Genomic DNA, 23,561 nt, shown 5'->3' on the forward strand with positions numbered 1-23,561 from the left:
ATAAAAGAGGAAATAACTTTTCTAACCATTTAAAGCCCTTTTTTTGTCATTGGTTTCTTAAACCACAAAGAAGCTTCTTAAAGGTGGAGTAAGATGGCTGTTAAATAAAAGCCATTTTCAAGCATAACACTGACAGAGTAAAGTTCTGGAAGCTAACTGATATTGTCATTGCTTTTGCTGCAGGTGATGTCATTTAGGATGCACTTTAAACAGACAAAAATGCAATTATAACAGTACCATCTTGTGGAGATATATTCTGTGTAGGGTTGCTTTGAGTAAACACTTCGACAGGAACCAAAGTCTGCCAATTTTAACAAGTCATCCTGAAGAATATAAAAAAAACATACCTTAAAGAAATCAATTATTACTTATACTTCAGGCATAGGGCTTTGTGCTAAATAAAAATCTAAGCACTTGGTTTAGAAAGTGTTCATGGTTAAAAGTTCTCCTGCATCACCTTTCTTTTTACTAGTTTTTGTTATGGTATTAATTATCAATCCTAAAATTTTCAAAACATTATTATTATGCAAAAATAATGTGCTTGATAGCTCTAGTCTTCAATATCTTGACATTGAAAGTGGTCACAACATGCCATACATATCAAGTATTTTGGTGGTAAAGTCAAAAGATTTCTCATAAAAACCAATAAGACACAACAGAAACCATAAAGCTAATTCCCTGATTTTTCTCTGACAGCCAAAATCAACAAAGCACAACTACGTTTATAGTTAAAATAAATCAAGCACAAATTTTTTTCTTATAAATACTCTTCAAACTTCAGTCCTGCACCTACAGGTCTAGCCAATACCTCTCCTGCCACAGTGACTAACTATATAACTTATCTGCACTGAAAGTCATTAAGCAAGCGTTTTCTTGACTTGAACAGAAAAACTCAGTGGATTAAAAACATCACAAAAAACCCAGAAAACAACAAAATTAAAATCCTATAGGCGACTAATATGTGAAAGAAGCTGTTTGAATAAACATACCAACGTCTTAAGGTGAAGCAGGGTACCACAATGATAGACAAGGCAGTATTCATAATCCAAGAGAAATGATCGTGTTCTATTCTCCTCATTACCACCAACTCCTCTTTTCTCTAGTGGGTGGGGGAGTTATGTGGGACTGCTAACTTTCTTAGACCATCTTCATTTCCTTTCTAACCCCTCATCCCAGCACAACTACCATCAGGTCTTGCCTAGACATTGTTAACTCTCTTCATCTGTAGAATTTCAAAGCCAACAAATCTCCAACTTTATGACAACACCTTCCATTCACATCTTACACCCAGGCCTTCTTTCAACCACTAACCTTGAGTTACATTTCTAACACTTAATGGTTTTTGTAATTTTACTTTTAGTCAGCAAACATTTGGCAGAAGTCGTTATAAGCCAATTTTATGACTTTACTATTAACTGAAATTTGTTGTTTGGATTTCGGAGCAAGGAACAGGGGTTGCATAGCCTGAATTCACACCTTTCTTTCCACTGTCATTTCAATTATGTTGGCTCCATTCCAAAAATGGCATTTGATGAAAACAAAAGCAGAAACAGAAGCGAAAACGTGAATCTACAACGCAGCTGAGATAATGCGCATTGGAAAAAATGTTTTGAAGCAGTTCCAGCCAGACATCTATGGTTCCATCTTGAACTACCAAATTTAGTCAAAAAAGAAATCTGTAATAGGAAAAATCTACAGGAGACCGGAAAAAAGTTTCAAATTTTTATAATAAGTAATAAAAATTCAAAACTTTTGTCAGAAATTCGTACTATGCCAAAAGTTCAGAAACATATTTGTAAAAGATACGCAAAATGTGAAATACTTGACATGTATGGCATGCTTCTACAAATACTGAACACTCACCCGTATCAAAATATTTTCTGGCTTGACATCTCGATGGAATATACCATTTCTGACAGAAATTCATCCAAAATGCAAGTTAGTCATCATTTCATTTTTTATTTCATTTTGAGAACAGACTAAGATTGATATGGTGTGTGAAAACATGTGCTATTAATGAAACATCAATGAAAATCAATATAAACTTGAAATCTATCAGACTGCCTTAATGTTTTGATGCTGAACATGTTTGTAACTAGCAAATTTCACCTTTGGAAAGTAAACTAAAAAAAAAAAAAAAATCATTTCAACAATACTTTTCATTCTTCCAATGATGATGGTGGTGATAGTGATTCAAACACTGTGTATTGTAGAAAACGTCTTTCTACTTTTGGTTAAGTTGCTAAAACCATCAACAGTATCACTCCCACTAAGACACTAGGAGATGCAAATGAGACTAAGGCCAACTACAGCATCACCTTCCCACCAAGAGGCAGGAAAATGCAAATGGATCTCAAGAGAAAATTTATCACTTTCCCAGGAATCAACCCAATATCAAAGGGGTGACTAGGGATACCCCAAATCACTGAACTTGGCATCTGCCTATGAGAAAATGAACACATTCCTAATCTGCATGCTAACTACAAGTTTGGACCTAGATGTAAACTATTATTGCATATATTTACTGTTCTACTGCATCTTTCCTTGTAAATTACATTCTTTTGTTTTACGTATAGATAGATCTATTTTATTATATAGATCTTTCTCGGCGTATCTCTTGTGTCATGCGGAAGCATCATAACTCGACGTCTGGCAGGTCCCTCCAGCGAGCTCAAGATGTAACCACGAGCCGCATTCTGACACATCGGTTTATGGCGAGAGCTAACTCGACCTCTGTTTCAATCTCGTCGACACTCGTTGTCCACCGCAAACTACTGAAAGCGGACTAACTAGTATGCTCGTAGAGCCTCTGTCCACCCAACGGATAGCATCATGGTCCTCTCTATGTACTAATCTTCTGTCGTGGCTTCTGCCCGTGATGAACAAATGTTTCTTTTTGTTCAGCAGTGCTTTAGGCCCTTGGTCACCCAAGTTGTTGTTAGGATAAAGATACACTGCTTTGATGACTGTGCAATCAACACTATTTACTCCTCACTTTTACTCCTAACTGTGTGTTAAATGTCTGTATGGTATGTGAGCAAAGACAAATTTCTGCCCTGGGTCTCCTGGGCAGACAATAAAGTCTGTTTTGATTTTGATTTTGATTTTGATTTACTGATTTTGTGAATGAACATGTGTGAGTGTTGTAACAAAGTGTTTGAATGTTAAAGAAGTGCATTGAATGAAAGTCTGTAAAGAGTTATCCATTGCCCGACAAAGCACAAACGTTACATATATATAATTAGTTTGGGTGTTATAAATAATTAAGATACGGATTACTCAAGTTCGCCAATATCAGCTGAATGGGTACCCATGGTTTGGGATGAGTCCAGAGCGAGGAAGAGGGATATTTGTGTTTTAGGCCGAGCCAGCAGTTCAGGCTATATCAAGGCAAGGCAGCCAGCCTTGTAAACAGATGCCACATGCAGTGAAAGAACAGCGCGCCTGAGATGAGATCTGAACCTAGGGCACCCAATCTTCACTGCATTGGTGACAGGCTGCAACCGTTACGCCACCGGACGTACCTGAGGGAGAGGGGACAGCACAGCCTCACGAAAAACAGCTGGGTATACGTGTTCCCTAACACCTCACATACCAATGACCGAATAGTTATACCAGATCACATTTTAAAACCATTTGATCTACCAATACACCAAGAAATTGTGAGACTAATTAGATGGGGGGTTTGGGGTGCGGCCTAGGGGGCCTGCAAAATAGGGTTTGGGTGAAAGGCGCTAGTACAGGAAGCTATTGCTTATCTCGTGGCGAAGACCCAAGCCATGCTGTTCTCACCCTGACGAGTGGCGAAACCTTCAAACCACAGACATCAGGTTCTGTGCCTCGGATGTACAGATAAATATCAGCAGGAGGTCGAGCCCTTGGGTTCCGAGGCGAACAGCCCCAGTGGCCTGGCCTGTCACAATAGAGAGTTTGAGACTCAGCGCTGGCGCGACGCGTACGGGGACGGCAACGTGTAGCGTCACGGGAACTTGCGTGTGACGTCATCACTTCTGCCACAGCCAGCCGTACAGCTACACGGCGCGACGAGTAGATTGGAGTCTAGCGGTTGTGACCAGAACGTGTAAATTGTTCGCTTTATTTCAGCTTTTTTTGCAAGGATAGTCAATATAATTTCAACTGTTTATAATATTTAAATCTTCTGCAATCATACTTTATGCTGGAAATCAAACTAAGTTGCTTGTTTATGAAGTTAAAGCAGTGAAAAACGACCATGCCTGCAATCGCTGGTTTATGTCTATTCAATCGTATGTACAAGACTTGCTCAGACACTTTTCGTGTAAAGTTATTTAATGACGAGATAAAACTGTTAAAGATAATAATTATAATTTTCTTCATCATTAGTTATCTATCCCAAAAATAACCGTTAAATATTTTTTTTTTTACTTTATTAACATTTATTTTACATTAACACATTACATTTACATTACAAAATCATCAAAATCATATTCCTTGAATTATAACGAGCATACATAACAATATCACAAACATTAAATAGTGCCAGGCATTTTTTTGTCCCCAACATTTTGTGCAGAACTCTGATTTAAAGTAATTTCAATATACTATCTAGTATCTAACAACTAGCTCTCTATTTCACATATATAAACATTTATTTTTCTCCTTATTATACTTTACACATTATTTTATTTATTTTTTGAATATATAAACATTTATTCATTTACCTATTAATGATATGGCATATTCTATGTTTAAGCCATTCACTCCATTGCACCATACCATATATAACAATATAAAAGACATATAAGGTAGTATATGTCAACATGTATGAAAGTCTAGTCACTGCTTAAGTTTGGTCAACAAGTTTTATATAAGGTAACCAAAGTTGTACAACTTTTCTTCTTTCATTTCCAGGCGAGCATTAAAAATTTCAATTTTATATCTATATTGCAGTATCTGAATGAATGGTTGCAACTGAGGTGTGGTTTTTTTGAATCTGCAAGAGTATATGTATATTTAGCAAGTAGTAAGATTAAATCCAGTACATCATCTGTCTTAAAGTTATTACTGCATCCAAATAAAACCAGGTGTTCACATAATATCATCCTTGTCATAATCCCACATTTATTTGACATAATTTTGAAAGTTTGCCAGAAATCTTGAACACATTTACATTTCCAAAAATATGTTGAATGTTTTCTTTTTCACTTCTACAGTGATTACAAAAATCATCAATTTCTAGACCCATATTAAATAAAGCTATTTTGTCCCTAGTATTCTATGCAAGACTCTGATTTGGAGCCATTTTAATTTAATATCTTTAATCTTGGCTACTTTCCTGAAGATAATGTGCCAATCTACATTTCTATTTAGTCTTGTATCCCATTTTGAGCAACAGTTAGGCACATGTGTATTAGTTACCATGTTATCATAATACAGTCTTGCACCTTTCTGTACAGATTGAATTACACTAAGAGTTTTATTTGTATCATAGTCAAGCGGTGATGGATCAGTTGCATTCTCTCTGCCTTGATGCATATATTCCTTTATGGCTTCTATGCAACCATTTAGAGAGACAAAATTAATGTTTACATCATATATCCTTTTAACATCTTGACATGATAAAAATTACCTCTTTCATCCAGCAAGTGTTTAATTAAATATATCCCTTTGTCTACCCAACTTCTATAAAAAATGGTTTATTCCCAATCTTAATTTTATTGTTACAAAAATAGGCTCTGATATAATCTCTTCAATATGTTTACACACAACACTTTCTCCAAATATCTCGTACGCTTTTAAAACATCCTTCCAGAAATTATTTACAGTTACAAAAGAGCCAACTACTGGGCCAAGTTTGTCTAGGTAATTTAACATTTTATGTGAGGACATAATAATCATTTTCCAGCTATGACTTAACCGTTAAATATTTCTTAGTACTATTATAGAGCAATAGGAACAACTATCTATAACTCTTGAATAAATATTTCATACCATAGGCAAAAATTATTTCTTTATGTTATTAATTTTTTATTTATTATACAGTTGTAATATTTATTTTTTTTAATTATGTATATATATTATTTTGTTATGTTGTTCTGTATATACTATTACAGTTATGACATAATTTAAGCAGTAACCATAAGCAATTTCATCTTTTGTAGCATTTTCATTTAACAAATTTTGATTGTGTAATAGTTTATTATTCTTAGGAATTATAGTGGGTCAGGAATGAAATGCTGAGAAATTTTGAAATTAAATTGTACTGGTTATCCCTGGTCACTACTAGCATTTGCATATTTTTATTTTACTTTCAGAGGCAAAAAAAATTGTCTATGCATGCAGTTACTTCCCTTTGCATTCGCGCTCCCGTCGCTTAATCGCAATCGCTTTCTCAGAACGGGTACACTTAGAGGCGGGCCCTACCCGTTGCAGTACCCGTCTTCCCCACGCGTCATGAATCTCAAACTCTCTAATGACGACTGAGACGTGCGCCAGACAATCCAAGCACAAGAGCGACCAGAAGGTATTGCCATTAGAATGACGACAGTCAGGAAGTATAATGGAGTCACAATTCGTCAAACAAATCTTTTCTTACTCGAGGACACTGGAACGAAAGGTGACTGGTCCAGAAAGAGCCACGAGAATAGTACAGTATTCAAACTGTTGACAGGAAACATATTATAGTTATTTGTTGAACTGCACAGAACGTACGTTCGAAAGAGAAGTAGATGCTGGCAAGACTCAAACCTCTGTGTGCAGCGTCAAAAAAGCGGAGGGGGACCGAAAAGGATTTGTGTGTGTGTGAGAGAGGAGGGGGAATGTGCGACATAGCATTTTTTATATCGGACTGTCGTCAGCTGACCTTTACAAAATACTGCCCCATGCTGTGCCATTGAAAATGGGACTTTCCAATAGATGTACAATGGTAGTTACGTGTCAACTTGGGCGGTTGAAATTGTGAAACTCTCTGAAGAGCGGAAAGCTGCCTACCAACGGCACGTGAGGCAGCACAGGCATCAAGAGTACACAAATGATAGTTACGTCAGACTTAAATCCTGCTGCTGACGTCCCTTAGAAGTAATGACGTCATAGAGACCCTATATTTTGATGTGCGTTCACCTCTTCAATACTTGGACATGGTTGTCATCCTTTCTCTGTCTTTTCACGTCACAACCACCACTTCTGAGGAACGGTAATATTTAAAGATCGTATATAGGTGGTATTTCATCAATTTTTTAAATAATTATTAGTACCACCATCTCAAAGAAACAGTAATATTAAACAGCGGAGCTTCACTTTTTTTAATAATTAACTATCCGTGTTATCCGGAGTCTCACGGGTGGAGTTGTTGTTGTAAATCTGCCACTTCATGGATGCTCATTCCACTGAGTAGCTGATGTGTTGCGTCAGTGTAGCAGTGCAGCGAAATACCAGAACTCTTGCATCGGATGTACTCTTGGAGTCACTTCTCTAACTTCTTGTATGATGACAGCACCCTAAATCATCGCACCGCGGATTGCGAAATCATGACATCTACACCAGTGAATGTTTGCCTCTTAAACCGAAACTGACAAAATAATAAGAGATGTCTTCACAACAGTAAGAAGTAAACATCAAAACAGAACTTGCAAGGAAGAAAATAATCACGGACACACACTGACACCCTCGCCTGTTGGCCACTCACATAAACACTGTACTATATGTATTGAATCACGTATCACCTGTTGTGTCTGCTATTTTACATACAGGGAACAGGTTGAGTCCTTTGACTTTAAGTAAGTGCCCACAAGAAAAGAAAGAAGCGCATTTGCGCTTTGAAGGGTTAACATAGACAAAATGAAGCAACCCATGATATACACGGTTGCTATCGGTCAATAGATTCGCTGGTACGACCTTGCAGATCTATCTCTTCCTTGTCGCCGGTGACAAGTAGTACATAGCATTTTATTACATGCTCAGCCACGCTGTAACTGTCGACTACTCTCCGTGTCTAAAGTCTGTTTACTGAGCGCAGGAACGCTCAGCACAATAACGAGAAGTTTTTACCTCCCATACTTGTTTCAACTCTTTTTTTTTTTTTCTTCTAAGGTTTGGATAAGATGGTGAATGTTTATGTGTTCCTATGGTGTATTCTGCTGTAGGCACAGTGCACGAGTATTGTCCCTCAGTACATCGTGCCATCCCACTTGAGTATGATAAAAGTGTCTTTCGTGGTATAAATGTGCCTGGTTAGGAGGGAGGGTTAGGTGAGGCGGTTTCAGCATGCCATGTATTGCAATGGTGAGGATGGGGAGGAAGGGATGCCACTGGTCATTAAGCATCTCGTTATCCGAGACTTTTAACCTCCCGTCCTCTCTCAACAACCTGCTTTTTAAAAGTAATCTGTTGATTTGCAAGTCGATTTTAAGATCGAGGCTCGGACAGGAGGAAAGAGTAAGAATCAACGAAGCCAAGAGGACGGGTAATGAGCGAACAATTTCCCTTTTCCTTGCAGTTATGAATCTCTTGGCGATGACAGAACTGAGACGGCCGTTTAGGCCTTTTCTCTTCCTACGAAGCATGTGGGTTTGTCTAAGTACGCACTACTTATTTGTGAAGCGAGGCGGTTGTGAGAGATGTTTTCATCAAAATGCAAATTTTCAGTGGTATAAAACTGGCGAAAAACAAATTACCTGTTTGGAAATCAATTAAAAATTACTTTTAAAATGTTATGAGTTGTTGAATACCAAACTCGGTAAAACTGTCTACGGAGAATTAATTGATAAATACAGGTTGCTGCAACAAATGGTCATAAGATTAACACAAAGGAAAATAGATGAGTGTATCCAGTTGTGTAAAATAGTTCATGTTCAGGATTTACAAATTTATGTAATCATTCGCAAACAAAACTTCACACAAACCAAAATCGATAATAAAGTATATAATAACATGAATTTCGTGAACCAATCATAACAATTGTTTATAAAAATGTAAAAACACAAGTATTGTTTATTATATTATTAGTATAAGCAATCACTCAAACTGAGATTTCAGCATTGTGTTCTTCGAAATTAACAAATACAAAAATAGAAAACCAGATTTAAAAAAAAACAAAACTGACTTGTAATAGATATCAAATAAGCTGTCACACTTTAAACGGAAGCGCAAAGATTTAATCTGCAAGTTCTCATCAAGCATAAAAGTTTCATGCATAATTTAAAAAAAAAAACGCTCGTTAAAATCTACGCACACAATACTCCAAATGCAGTTTTCCAGATACAGGCAAGAAAGCGCTGCACACAATATACTCCATGCACAAGATAGCAAAAAGACAGTGGTGCACACAAGACACGGAGCTTCAGCCAAGCTTACCGATGCATGTGGTATACGGATTTAACTAGCTGATACAAATAGTTTTGGCATGTTCTCTCCGGGATAAGCTGCTTTTTCCCTGGAATGTAGCGGATGAAAATGAACTCAGTACAAACACAACATAAGAACGACCCTTGACTTCCTACCCTAGCATCCCATAGAACAATACAATGGTGGGTACAGGCGTGGGAGAGGGCAAGCATTTACACAAAGCAAACACGCAGGTAATAGTTTACACAGGTGTATGACAACTATTACGAGCTTGATGCATTTCTGTGAGATTACATTTGTCGTTGAAATGCGCAAGATTGTATACAGAGTACAAGGTAGCAAAATACAGAGGTACATTAGAGAAATTAGTTTAAATAGACCGGAATGATATATAATTTGGATTGAAAACTGGTCAAATATATAAATACATGTAGTCTGAAGTCCCCTTTCTCTTTGAAAGAGAACAAAAAAACTGCTTTTTCACAAGTTTATTTAAGCAGTGACGCTCCGATTAATACCAGTATTAAGCAGGAATGTTCTTTCTATTTGTTCTCTCTTTCATGCTAGAATAAACTTGTTCAATACGACCTACATGTGCATGCCTGTCTGAATATTACAAGTTCTGTGATCGTTGCTGGAGACAGAGATGGGGGTCGAGATGATAGCAGAAATAACGGCGATGATGATATTTTGCACACAGAAGTAAGGATGCTGTTAGATGAAACTACAAGCATGCTCTTTACTAGCAAATTCAAGACCAAGAAAAAAAGGAAAATTTTCTTCTACGTAAAAGACATCACAATATCTGCAAGCAACAGGATTTTCATCAAACGGCACTGGTGTAGCAGATAGCATGTTGTCTAGTATAAGAACAGGACTAAACTGCTTCAGGCTTACCTAAGAGAGTAAAAACGGAGTTTTGTTATAAGAGAAAGCTCGCAGATCTCAAGATGAAGCACACAGAGGTCGCTACAGATGGTACACACCAAGCGCAGGAATATGAACAGCGTTTGGACGCTACAGGACTAATCTGTTGGCGGTTTCCATCTAGTTACAAAGAATCTCACCGATGCACATGATCTATGGATTTCATTAACTGGTACATGTAATGCTTTACTTTCCGCTCTGGAAGGTAGTGCCTTTTCCCTAAAACAAGAGCGCAATCGTCCATAAGTGTCGAGCAAGTGACCGTACGTGACACCATCATGTGAACAGACATGAGCATAACCAACACATTGTCAGTGCGTGCATGCGTGTTGCTGTCAATAGGAAATTCGTAGAATAGGAAAGACAATGTTTCGAATATAAAAATCACTCAAACATATACACACACACACACCACAATCGATCGACTGTCCGACTAGCTGACAGAAAGACAGTGGACAGTCATTCAAAGCACAAATGGATAAGCGATGGAAGACGAGAAGTCTAGAAACGTCTGTGTAATGCATGGATGTCTGGCGACACGTACAACTATGCTTCGACTGGCAGCAAGTACAACACCCAGGTGCTCCACGCTAAGAGTTCTCGGCGTGTTCTCCCGCAAGTCTCAGCTTCCTTCCAGAATCATCGCTGACCGGGGAAAATTATGGACGTAAAACAGCAGCAACCCATTGCGCCCTGGCGAGCGATTGAAGAGCTGTGGACTGGATTTAATTAACGTCCTGCCCTCCTTGATGACAGGCTTTGATATGCCGCCAAAGAGTGGGCGGGTGTCCAGCGAACAAACTCTCCGCTAGGCAGCTTCCGTATTAATCTCACACCGCCAGGTCTCAATTAAAGGTCCTCCAACACCAACTTCTTCCCAATCCAGCACCCCTATCTCCCTGAGGGAACTCGGAAAAACTCATTTACAGTTTCCTCGCGCTATAATTGTCTTCATTGTGCAAAACATGCTTAACACGTTCCAACATAGCGAGTACAATAGCAGCTCAACTCCCTCACACTGTACGAGAGCAGGGAAAATCTTCTATTAAAATAATGGTCAAAATTATAAAATATTAATAAGAAATAGTTATAGTAAATAAATCAAGAAGTTATATTACCCCCATATCACAAATGTTGAAGTTAATCACTTTACCTTCTGAAAGTAATTAACTGCAAAAATTTTCTTCCGTTCCTTGAGATGTTTGAGCTGTCGCTTCACCACTGAGGGTTCTGTATACCCCTCCCACTTTTATCCACCCCTCCCATGCTAGCAAGATGGATATGGACATTGCCAGCATACAATAAGACAAACATGTAACCTAGGCTACAGGACAGGAGAAATATAGAAAAAAAAAATGTGTAATCAAAATTATACACTGATTTAAAGCACCATTATCCCCCTTACCATGGGGTCATCTCAGCAATACACAGATACAGACGAACGGAGAGTGGGTGGATGGGTGGGTAGACAGACGGACACACACAAGCTGCAAAGCGAAGATCCAAAATTCCAGAACTATGTGTTTACCCCTTCAAGAGAAAATTTAAACTGTCTGCCAAAAGACACTGAAAACATAAAATGTGTAACTTAAGGTATAATGTTGATTATAATTTACCTTTCACAGTTCACCCCGTCAGTCAGTGCTTATTACAAGATAGTGTGCATGGAACAAATGTATATGTACCATAATTACCCCTTTACTCAGTCCACATATCCTAACGAATTACAATATATATATACAGTTCCTATATCAATTTACCAATTACTTCAAAATCGTGTCCCTGGTACATGTAATGTGTACCATCGCCAGTGTGTCATCTTGGACTATTTTACCACTTTGTTGTGCATCTTTTCTCACTCTCCCTCTCTACTCTTTTTTTCTTACCTCGAATCAGTTCGTAGATGTTCATATCCATGAGTTCGCATATCAGTACCAGGGTGCCCGATTTTTTGTCGCTGCAAGCAAAAAACAAAAAAAAAAAAACCGCCATATGACCAGCATATTTGTGTACTGTTAATTGTATAAAAGACAACACACAATAATCAACGAACATATTTGTCTTGTGTCCTAATAGATATAAAAGACAGCACAAAAGAATCAATATATTTGTGTATTGTCGACAATAGGTATAATAGAGCACTTATGCATTTCAACGACAGTCGGTTGCAAAAATGGCCATGAAGGAATGTTTCTCCCCGTTTTATCCAAAGACTTATTGCTTGGGAAATTGAATCATGTCGAACTTCATCCAAAAAAAGTAATAAAGTTAGACCAACGACGTGCGCTGCCAAGTCACTGGCGGTGGTGGGGAAGGGGAAGGGATATGGAGGGGATATGGTGGCAGTGTCGATCACGAAATCCCCTGATACACTAGGAATGGCAAACAGCATTCCTTTCATCTCAACATGTCTCGTGTTTGAAGAAGAGAGAATACGTAGCTCTAGCTCTAAGTCTTTTGCCAGCTACAAAATCATTAGCGAGTCTAGAAGTTGCTGCACCGCTGTCCTTTGACAGAAGGCAAATAGGACATAAGCCGACTCGAGACAAAGACAATGCACCCGTTTCCTCGTACTGTCGCCAATGTCTCAGTTGGAGTTTTACGCCGTCAGCAACTGAGGTATCTCATGGCGAGAGCAATGTACAGGACCATTTAAAGGCTGACATAAAGATATTTAAAAAAAGACAGAGATTATTTTTTTCTTAGCTTTCTTAGCCACTGTCTCAAACAATCTATACCTCTATACCAATCTATACTTTTATGGGGGTATTGAGTACCAACAAAATGTCATTTTTCAACACAGCTTTAGACTTTAAAAGACGTTATAAATGTAATAAGTAAAAATAAAACGCATAAAACATTAGGAAAGACAACAAGCAGGAGGAAGAGGATTTAACCTTAAGTAAGGAGAGAACTGATCATCAGAAGTTGAGGTCTTGTCAATGAAATAAAAAAAAACATGTTCGGGGTAAAATGCAGTATCTCGCGTACGAAAAATGTGATGGAATGGGCCAGCAAAACACTGTGCAAGTATGAAGTGGTGGTCAAGCAGCCACAAAACAGGTACTCACAAGTGGCGGTGAGTAAAGCAGATAACAGGTGATGGGCAGTCAGATAATGGTACTCATAAAAGGTGATGAATACAGCAGCCGCATAAGAATAGGTAGTGGGTAAAGCTGACAACGGATACTCAGAAGATACGGTGTGGGGAAATCAGAGGACGGTTTCTCATTAAAGGTGGCGGAGAAAGATAAGGGATACTCACAAGATGATCTCAAAGAGCTCCAGCACGTTGGCGTGGGGACTCAGTCGCCGCATGGCTTGAATCTCCCGAAGGTTGTTCACCTGCTCGATGCTGCAATAATCAACAAAGAGTATCTGCCACGTGTCATTTCTTCATCAGTTTATCATACGACAAACATCCGTCATCAGACCACGGAGCTATACGCGACATTTATCAAATTTATCCGCAATTTATCCGCACAACTACTTGGAGTTGTCTCTCGCCCACACATCAGGAGCTATATCACATTGCGTAACTCTCCTTCCTACCCTATTAGTCCTTTGGAAATCTCAAAACTTCTCTTTCTCTTTCTTCTTTCTTCTCGTTTGTTTGTTTGTTTTTTTTCTTCTTCTTTTTCTTTTCTTTTCTAGACGTTGTTAATTTGAATTCATACTTAAATTCATTTGACGCGGTATGCTCAGTCTATTCTTTCCGTCTTACTATATTTATACAAGGTTTTGAATTTAGGTGCTCATATAAAAAAAAGTTTCGCGTAAATAGGTACGAGTCTATTTTTAGGTCTGTTGAGAATAAATGAGAAAAGGGAAAGGGTCTACAAAATAAATATTTATATAGTAACCCTTGTTTGTCACCACCATACATAATTAAATTAATATTCACAAATTTCGGCCATTGATAACGTGATTGTGGCTTAATTAGTTGTTTTCCAGAATTTAGTGGGGATCAGAGTGAATTCCTGGAGTGTGGGATAAAAGTTCACATCGTTATCAATTTTTTTTCAAAATTACCGAGCATGTGGCCATTTTCCCAACTTTTCTAACAGTGCTGTAGATTATTTTCCTCTTGTTCGTTGAAAGAAAACAAGGTTGGTTATAGCAACGTTCGTTTTCAACCTGTAGCCACAATATCCTCGTATACCCGAAGGAATACAGACGCAGTTAAAGCGACGACGACATCAAGAACAAGGGCAAATTGTTTCTCAGGGTTTCTCCCGCCTTCCATATACTCGTCAGACCAACCAAGTCAAGGCATTCACACTCACGCTTTCGCACAAAGACGATTGTGGATGGATATGGATAGACATTAATTTCTGTCCACAAGGACAGGGCAAGGACGCAAGCAGAAAGCCCCTATTAGACCTCGTCTCCAAAATCGTGACAATGGAAAAGGCCCACTCTCAGAAACATTTACAACTCGCCTCCAAAAAAGTACTACTCGCAGAAACTCCTATTAGAACTCCAAAAAGACTGATGTGGACACACGCACTTCTACAAAGTGTTTAAATTGTTGACTGTCGGGCGAAGAGGGTTCCTATAAATAACCAACACTAATAGCTTAGTTGAAGTTTCTAGTATCCAGGTTGATCACATCGCGCTCGGTCAAAAGTCCTATCCCTTCATGGTGCGATAAGACTGGCTGCAGACTTCGCTGATTAAAATAAACCAAAGGAAAGGTAATGCTATGATAGATTGCTCTCAATTACATTCATTAAAGAGCTTCGCCTTACCTCTAGCCCGCTCCCGTTATCTGCGGATATGCATGAACAGATGGTGGATATGTGTGTTTGGATGCGCGCGATGGAAGCGTGGATGACTGCCGCCTTAAAACATATACGTCAACTACACTACTACAGCTCTAAACCTCGACAGAGTCGATATCTCGCAATATGTTTTACAACATTTATTTGCCAAAGTCTGACCATCTGCAAGCACAGCCAACTACTAGCTTTTAATTTGCACCCTGTATAAATGGCACTTGTTTGAAGCAGACGACACCTTCTTAGCTGCAGTACTCAGGTCTGAATGGCAATGACTGATATCGCTGCCCTTGGCACTCAGAGCACACTGCTATCTTGTTTGCGATTCAAGATCCGGGAAAAGCCGAGGGGCGCGGGGTGAGGGTGCAGGGTGGGCGGGTACCGCTAGCAGTATACAGCTCGAAACATGGGTGCATATAATGCCTTACTTTTAAGTAGTATTTAAGAAACAGAAGTTATGGGGAAGAGCTCAGCTTGGTCCAGCTGCGTTCTCCGTGCCTCTTCGCGACATATCAGTTTCCCAATAGCAATAAACACCATATTTTAACATTTATGTTTATATTATCTTACATTTATGTCTTGCAATGACAATTTTTTTTGAAGTTAACCCACAATCGTATTGGAAAAGTGATTTGGCTTGAGCAGATCAGATATAGGGTGTACGTGCAAGGTTCCAGCACATCATTGGATTGCATTTCTCAAACGTCAGCAAAAATAATAAAACCACAATAAACAGACTCAGTGCTAAAAAACCAATAAACTTTAGAATTGACTTAGTGGTCACACTATTTTTATTATTACAAATTATTCACAAAGAATATACTCCATCAATTTTTAACCACGTCTCAGGTTTCACAGTTGCCTCTCCTCTTTCTTTGTCAGTGTCAGGTTTTGTTGTTGTTGTTGTTATTATTCTTATTCCCCCAAGATCGATATTTGAGAGGATGCCACTTCAACAATGATTAACATCAACAGAGTTACGAAGCGAAAGCGAAGATCGCAATCTACTTTTTATACCATTTCTTCGCGATCTGACAGGTAGTTCAACTTGCGCTCGTTGTTTGCTGGCAAAGAAAACAAAATCCAACCTCAAGGATGACCTCCGACTACTCGTCTTGCTGCCAAACCTTAATGGTGACCTAATCGGCTCATCTCATCGCTCAATTTCGAGGGTTAAGCCTCAGTCGGCTCTCGAGCTAGAATACCTCGGAATGCTATAGACACGGTCGGTAAATCAGGGATCAAACTATTAAACAACTACCTATGGGTCCGCAGAGACTTCCTCGAAGATAAAGATAGCAGTCAGCTTGATTGATGCTACTGATTCGATCGAGGTTCTCTAGACCCCTGATTTCACTATTGGTACGCGAAGGTATGACGGGTAGTACGGAGGAACTCGGTCAATTCGAATTTTAGAAAGATGGTACTCGTCAGGAAAAGTTCAAAAACCGCTGCTCTAGAATATGATGCGCCATTCGAGAGGTATGTCTTTAAAGACGAATACCTTTTGCAATTGAGGAACTAGTTTTCTCCAAGACGAAGAGGGTTTACAAATGTGTTCTTTATCTCCACAAAGGCCGATGACTATTAGAGTATTATCTACATACGAGTACTGTCCGGAAAGTTATGAGAATGATTTTCAATTAACTGAAAAATTTTAATTCATTTTTATCATCTTTAAAATATAATCCTTGTTAACGCACACAACACTCCCAATGCCTCTTCCATTATTGATAGCAGTATTTCGTTCTCGCTCGTGGCTCTATTGAAGTGGCAGCCTCAAACATTAATCTTGGGGGGAACAAAGAGAAATCACATGGAGCCAATCGGGGCTATACGATGTATGTGAGAGGATTGGAATTCTTTTTCAGCCAATTCTCTCAAAACCTGTTAAGAGTGATTCGCTCAAGTGTCATAACGTACCCCTGCTCCACACAAGTTTGTGTTGTTCCTGTGACCAGACATTTCAGCAAGAATTTACAAAAAACAAACGCGGACACTGCGAAGGTTTAGAATAACTGAAACGGGCCCTTCCGATTATCTAACATCGCACTTTTACTTATCTTGAACTACCATCCCCAGGAGTAACTCCTAATGAGCACTGGATTTTCATTTTCATTTTCATTACTTTACGGACAGACCGCGCTTGCGCACGTGAATGCGTGAGAGTGAGAGAGAGAGAACACAAACCCTAACCTTCAAGCTAATCCGAACTGGAATTCCATGAGCTATCTCTCAGTGGACAAGTCCTCAAAGTGTAGAGTCGAAACAAAAAACTTAAATAATTGAGATTTTGAAAAAGAAGCGCAAAGAACGAGCAGGGGAGAAGAGAAACTATGGGACAAGAATCAGACCTACAAGACATGATTATAAGAATCATACCTACAAGAAAGCAAACGCAAAACCGTGTACGTTACACTGCTACAGTCAGCAGCAGCTGCAGAGAAAGCGACAAAGGTACAACTGTCAACTTTATATCCATAGGTGTGCTCTTTGACTTTGCTGATATTTTCTATTTTCTACGTGCGCCAAAAGAATTCTACTGCAAGTGCGGTGCGGTCTTGTCTGTCGTTACACCTGGGTGCTGACACACCTGGCGGCTTTGCAAGACTTTTGTACCGAACAGACCTTCGATCTGTCAATAAATTCACAAGCAAGGACGTACGCGTCACGGTCCTGCGTACAAGCAAGGACATGCACATGCAGGCCTATCATGAGTGATTGCTCGGCGCTTCTTCAGCTAGATAACTTGACTGGAGAAAAGCCCTTCTTGCAGTCTAGAGTGAATGATCTGTTGTTGGCAGATTGAATGATCGCCCGATTCAGCTAGACCGGCAAGAATTGTGTGAAGGTATTAATCCAATATCTACTGCGCTACAATAAAAGCCTTTTACTCGCCTATCTTTACCGCATTCCCTCTAAAACCATTCAACCTTACATTGCAGGATAATACCATAAAATAGTAAGGATTCATTTCGATTTCTTTTTTTTTTTTTTTTTTTTGATAGCAAAATTCCTCTTGCCGCTTTTGCCTACCCAGTAATAGTGACGGCTATCCTGAAAGATCAAACGCGACTAAGAGAAAATGTAAGAAAACATTTGTGCTAAGGTTTACTGTGAGCATACGGTTTTGACTGCAAGAAAATATACAAATTCATGCTCCTTTATTCATGATATAACTACAAAACTTAATCTATACCATATATTTCCCTACCACCATTGCAATCAACAATGAACAGCACAATGATGGCAGCAGAAGACTGCAAATGTTTAGTGAGGTGGCATTTTTCTCTAAGGACTGGGTGACTGAGAAGCTGGGTAAAAGTCAATGCCAGATACTGGGTCCAAAAATAGGGGTAAATGTTACGTCCTTCACTCCCGTTCTCAAGATACATGCCTACATATTATCATATTATCAGAAATCTCCAGTGGCTATCCCCATGTGATAGAGACAAACTTCCAGAACCTCACTGTACTATCATAAGAAACACTCAGCCCCTGTGCTACCAGATAACCCCTTTCTCTGTAACTGCATTGTAAAACGTTCTTAAAGGTCCTCTTATTAAATATGTGATCTGGTTTGGCAATTTCTTTCCTTTGACCATCATGTAAAATGCACTATGCACTAAGCATAGTCACCAATTTTGCAATGCCTTTGCAGTTGCTGGATGACTCAAACAGGTAGCATGTTCTGACTTCTTGAGCCTCTCAAGACATTAATGTAAACAATCCAAACATTAGTCTCTAAAACCTATGACTTTTAAAAATTGCCGCTGAAAGATTCCACAATTAATTTAACCTCATTTTCACCTCCATAGGAGAGCTGAGTAAAAGCTTTCCCTACAGGAACCTGGTCAGGCAAAATTTAACACTGGTTGTAATGTAGGACAAGCTGCACTCTTTGATAGATCCCTTTAAAGTCCCTCTTAATCACTCTTTTCTTGAGACTGACATTCAACCACTCCTCAGCCATGGGCCAAAATTGCAGCTTGCAAAAGATAATAGATCATTTTCTCCATCAGCAAAAGCATGGATTAAAGGATTGACAATCTACCAGAATATCTTGCAGTTTTAACTTGCTCCTTCTTGACCACTATGGCCATGTTTAGTTAACTGATTGCAAGTCACCTGGGAGTGGGGGGGTTAACACCACTCTCTCTCTCTATGGTGCATGCATATGTACACAATGCGCATACACCTATGTATATGAACATACATACACACTCTCTCTCCACAAAAGTGCATAGACTCACTCTCACACTATGCACACATACGTTATATACAAAAATATATCTTATAAATAAAACACAGGCACATATAGTCTCTCTATACCTGTGTATACATCTTATAAGTAACACACGCACACACACACACACATAGCATCCGCACAGAAAGTTAAAAACAAATCCCACCTCCTTTCTTTTCTTACATTAGAGTTTAAGGGGGATTGTACACAGTTACAAACAGTAGTACAATTTGTATCATCTCAAAATTTATGTCATTTGATGCAGTTGTGCAAGGCACATTTTTCTTAACAGTTTTATCACTTTACGACAAATTTTGAAATAAACCTGATGCACTAAAAATTGAAGTGAACAAATTAGTTATGTGCTGTCAAAGTTTTGAAAGCGAAGAACCAGAGAAAACAAAACAATAGCTGCATTTACATTCTGTATTTATCTTCCTTTCTTGATTTAAAAACCAACATATTCTTTACTACATGCTGCCCAGAGCAACTGTGCAGTAATACATTTTGGAGGTAGCCTATAATATGATGAAATTATGCAAAGCTGCAAAATGGGTCACTTGAAATTTGTCTTGTTTGAACACATTATATTAATATTACTGTTGTTATAATTATTATAGGATTTGTAAAGTTCATTCACCCTTATGAAAGTGCACTCAATGTGCTGGACATGAAATCTGCAAATGAATCAACAGTGAACCATACAACAAAAACAATGAAATGAAGTGAATTTAAATTATAACAGAGATGACTTGTACAGAAAATTTTTCCCCACACAAGGATTACAACATGTTTTAACGTGATACTTTGAAGCTGACAATATTTGCCAGATTTGCTCAAATGAATCATGGAAAAGTTAGTGATGTAGGAAAGATATTTTTCAAGGAGGTGGGTTATGATGATCCACAAGAAATGATAATAACAACTGAGTTCAGGTGAAAGTTTAAGCTTCAAGTGTATGCACAAAGTCAATTAATAATTTGTTTTCATCTTATGCATTAATTTTGTTACATCTAAATAAAAAAAAAGTCTGTGATATGAGTGATTACATTCTTTGCTTCACAATTTGACAACTGTAACTTGAAGGAATGAACGTTTACCTGTCATAACTCTGTTTCATCTTTTTGCATGCCCTATAGGTACCATCCTTGATATTTTGCACTTTCAGCACCTCAGAAAAGGTGCCCTCACCTTTTTTACCAAGTATCCTGTACTCTGAAATCAAAATATTGAAAACTGATGGCAACTAATTTAACTTGTTGCTCTACTAAAAGATAAATGGAAAGGGTAAAAATAACTTATTATATACAGTAATCTAGTTAAGGGAAAAACAAGGTAACTGCAAGCTGAGCATTAAAAAAGTGATACCGACATTCTGAATCCTTTCCACTGAAAGTGTTGGGCTGCAAAACAATCATTTACTTAGAACTGTGCCTAAAACACAGATCTGGGGTGGTACAATGCAGCTGCCATGCTTTGTTGTAGTGTGACATTATCAAAACCATTAGTCATGATCATTCGCTTTCAGTCTCCTAAGTGTGGTTGTTGAAACACTGGCATCATAGAGCTCAAGACCATGCTACACAATTTTGAACTCCAAAATCAAAATGAAGAGGTAGAAAAGTGGCAAAAACTGGTGTGGTTTGAGAATGCCTTTCTTGTAAATTGCACCTCTATGACAACAAATGTGCTATATTGAAGGCAGCAACAAATGTGAAGTGAAATTGCTAACAAGAACACTACTTGAAGAAAGCTCTACAGGATGCAGAAGGGGTTTAGAAGACACTGTGTCATTCCTCCTGAGGACTGGTCTGAAAGTAGTACTAATAATAATTGAATTTTAAGGTGCTTTGCGTGTATGGATGCAAGTATTGTGACCAAAAGAAGATAAATAAAAAATAGTACCTCCCTAATTAATAATAATAATATTCATTCATATAGCACCATTTAAGGCAGGCTCAAAGAGCTTTAGAATGGATTCTGGTCTCAAAAACAGTTGTAGTATATTTGTGACCTTTGCCTATCATAGTCTGTTGCTGATAAACACAGGTCCATGCAGTCAAAATGTATGATCACCACTTCTGATGATGATGACTCAGTGATGTTAAGAGTGACTGTCTTGTTTTCTGCCTGACATGACTTTTGTCTCTCTTTAGCCTCTTGTCACTCTTGAATCTATAAACTTTACCAGCTACTAGTCTTAATAAAGACATAAAGTACAGTAGTCAGGTCAAAGGCCCTAAAAACAAGTTGGCTTTTTTTAGCACCAACATCAGTCAGATTATAATTCACAAATTAGGGTCAGTTTTCCTTCACAAAAGAGTATAAAACATAGCTTCCTCCAAGAATACTGCTCAAGTGTGTTCTAGACATAATTGTAAGTAATTTTGAGTGGAAATGATTTAGAACATCAGTAGCTATCATTTAAACCCAACCTGCCATTTTACTTGCCTTTTCCTTTAAACTGCATCAAACTTCCCATTAGTCTGGATCATTTCAAAGATCACTTTGATAGAGATTATGTATCAGACCAAAAGTCTGAAGGTTTCCAGTAAGTCCTCTTGTCATTTGCACACAAACTAGATATAGCTGTTACCTACTCATCATGAAGTTATGGCATGTGGTTCAATAGGTATTCATTAAATATGCAGTTAGACTGCTAAAATTATGTGAAGAAAAATCTTTATATAACATCTTAAAGTATGAAATTAGAGCAAATCTCTATCGTCCTGAGCCAGGGTAAATATTACAGTTGCATCGAACCCATTTTCTGAAAGCGTTTTGTTGACTACATCATAGTGCCAAAAAGTCTAATGTACTGGGTGATCCTCTTTCCGATTTCCAAAAAAAAAAAAGTATGGATTATATATTTTGTTCACATTGTCTGTGTTTTACTTCAAACCGTGTTTTTTTTCACTTCTTATTGCTTACTTTAATGAAAATATAACTATATCGAAGAAAACACACACGTGAAGATAACTTACTTTGCAAAAGCAGGTTCATCCAGGCTGGCAATTCTGGTACATATATACAAATTATATTTCACTGCGTCGCCCCATGGACACTCCAGTTATAAGGTTTCAGGAAACCAAAACCTTGTTTTATTTCTACCTCAAAACACTGACCGTTTCTGAGATTTCTGGCATGATCAGTAGTATCTAAAAATAGTTAACTTTGGCGACAGTCGTCTACCGAAGTTTAACAAACCAACGATTCACTTCTCTTGTCTATCATATAATACAAGGAGGTGATCACAGAAATTTTGTAGGCCTTTCTTCATCCAGGAGACGGCTCGCAGAACATGACACCAAAAAATCTGGAAAAACTCTCTTCATAACGCGCCAAGCCACCCTTTTCTCTTCGGCCATTCCAGCCTTGCACATGTCGACTACCTCCGGAGCTCACCGAGAATGCCTATGCAGGATTGTCGTCCGTAGTCGTCATGACGACAGATATACATTCAAGCGAGCAGACGACATTATCAAGAAGCGCATAACCAAACTACTACTTAAAAGTTAGTTATTTAACATATAAGAATGTAAAGATTTTATACATATAATAAATTCAATATTATAATAAGTAGAATATCTTTTTTTGTGCGTGAAAGCTAAGCTAAGGTTGACACGCCAGCTTTTTTGAAAAATTAGGAGCAGAAAAAATGTGGAAGCGCCTAATATCCCTCCATGATCAACCGCTTCAATTTGAGCTGAAGGGTCGGAGATTAATGTTGTTCACAAAGAAATCATTAAGTATTTTGAAATTAATTTTAGATAACACAGAGATTAATGTTATTAATTTACAAAGAAAATGTATTTGATAAAATTATATATTGCTATACATATGTTCTGGGATTTATAATTTCTATCTTCGGTTTTTGTTTGCAGATGTAAGCTTTATTTACACCTTTGCACAGGCGATAAAGAATTAAATGACTTAAAATATCAGAAATCACAGCAAAAATAAATCATTATTATTTTGAAGGCAATAATAATGTTCATACTACTATAATCAAATTTTATTGATCGAACGATTAACTTCTTGGATGAATGAGTTCATGCACGGACGTATTGCTTCGAAGTCCGCTGTTAGTCTCGGTGAGCCTAAACAATGAACGTGACTAAACCGGAAACTTTGTACCTGCCTTGTTTTAGTAGTTAATCGGAAATGTGAATAAATCGGAAGCTACACACACCTGCCTCGTTTTTAGTCTCTCTCTCTCTCGAACTTATATTACGGGACTGCTGGAAAACTTTTTAAGTTAGAGAGAGAGAAAGACCAAAAAAAAC

General features: G+C 38.1%; 1 protein-coding gene across 3 annotated transcripts in view; it reads right to left on the minus strand.

Annotated features, from left to right (window-relative positions):
- Positions 1 to 22,691, minus strand: part of LOC112571236 (MAPK/MAK/MRK overlapping kinase-like) — a 31,396-nt gene extending 8,705 nt beyond the window's left edge. The window contains exons 1-7 of one of the 3 annotated variants that reach the window (XM_025250108.1): positions 22,260 to 22,691; positions 20,376 to 20,490; positions 13,514 to 13,603; positions 12,135 to 12,205; positions 9,209 to 9,251; positions 1,864 to 1,912; positions 238 to 323 (exon numbers count right to left, since the gene is read on the minus strand). In XM_025250108.1, the coding sequence (XP_025105893.1) occupies positions 238 to 323; positions 1,864 to 1,912; positions 9,209 to 9,251; positions 12,135 to 12,205; positions 13,514 to 13,603; positions 20,376 to 20,490; positions 22,260 to 22,278 (473 nt within the window). In that variant the 5' untranslated portion in view covers positions 22,279 to 22,691. Of the gene's footprint in view, positions 1 to 237; positions 324 to 1,863; positions 1,913 to 9,208; positions 9,252 to 9,330; positions 9,410 to 10,388; positions 10,468 to 12,134; positions 12,206 to 13,513; positions 13,604 to 20,375; positions 20,491 to 22,259 lie in introns of all 3 variants that reach the window. The other 2 variants (XM_025250106.1, XM_025250107.1) reach the window with 2 other exon arrangements.
- Positions 22,692 to 23,561: the final 870 nt, after the last annotated feature.

Source organism: Pomacea canaliculata, linkage group LG8 (genome assembly GCF_003073045.1).
Source record: "Pomacea canaliculata isolate SZHN2017 linkage group LG8, ASM307304v1, whole genome shotgun sequence".
Classification (NCBI taxonomy): Eukaryota; Metazoa; Mollusca; class Gastropoda; order Architaenioglossa; family Ampullariidae; genus Pomacea; species Pomacea canaliculata.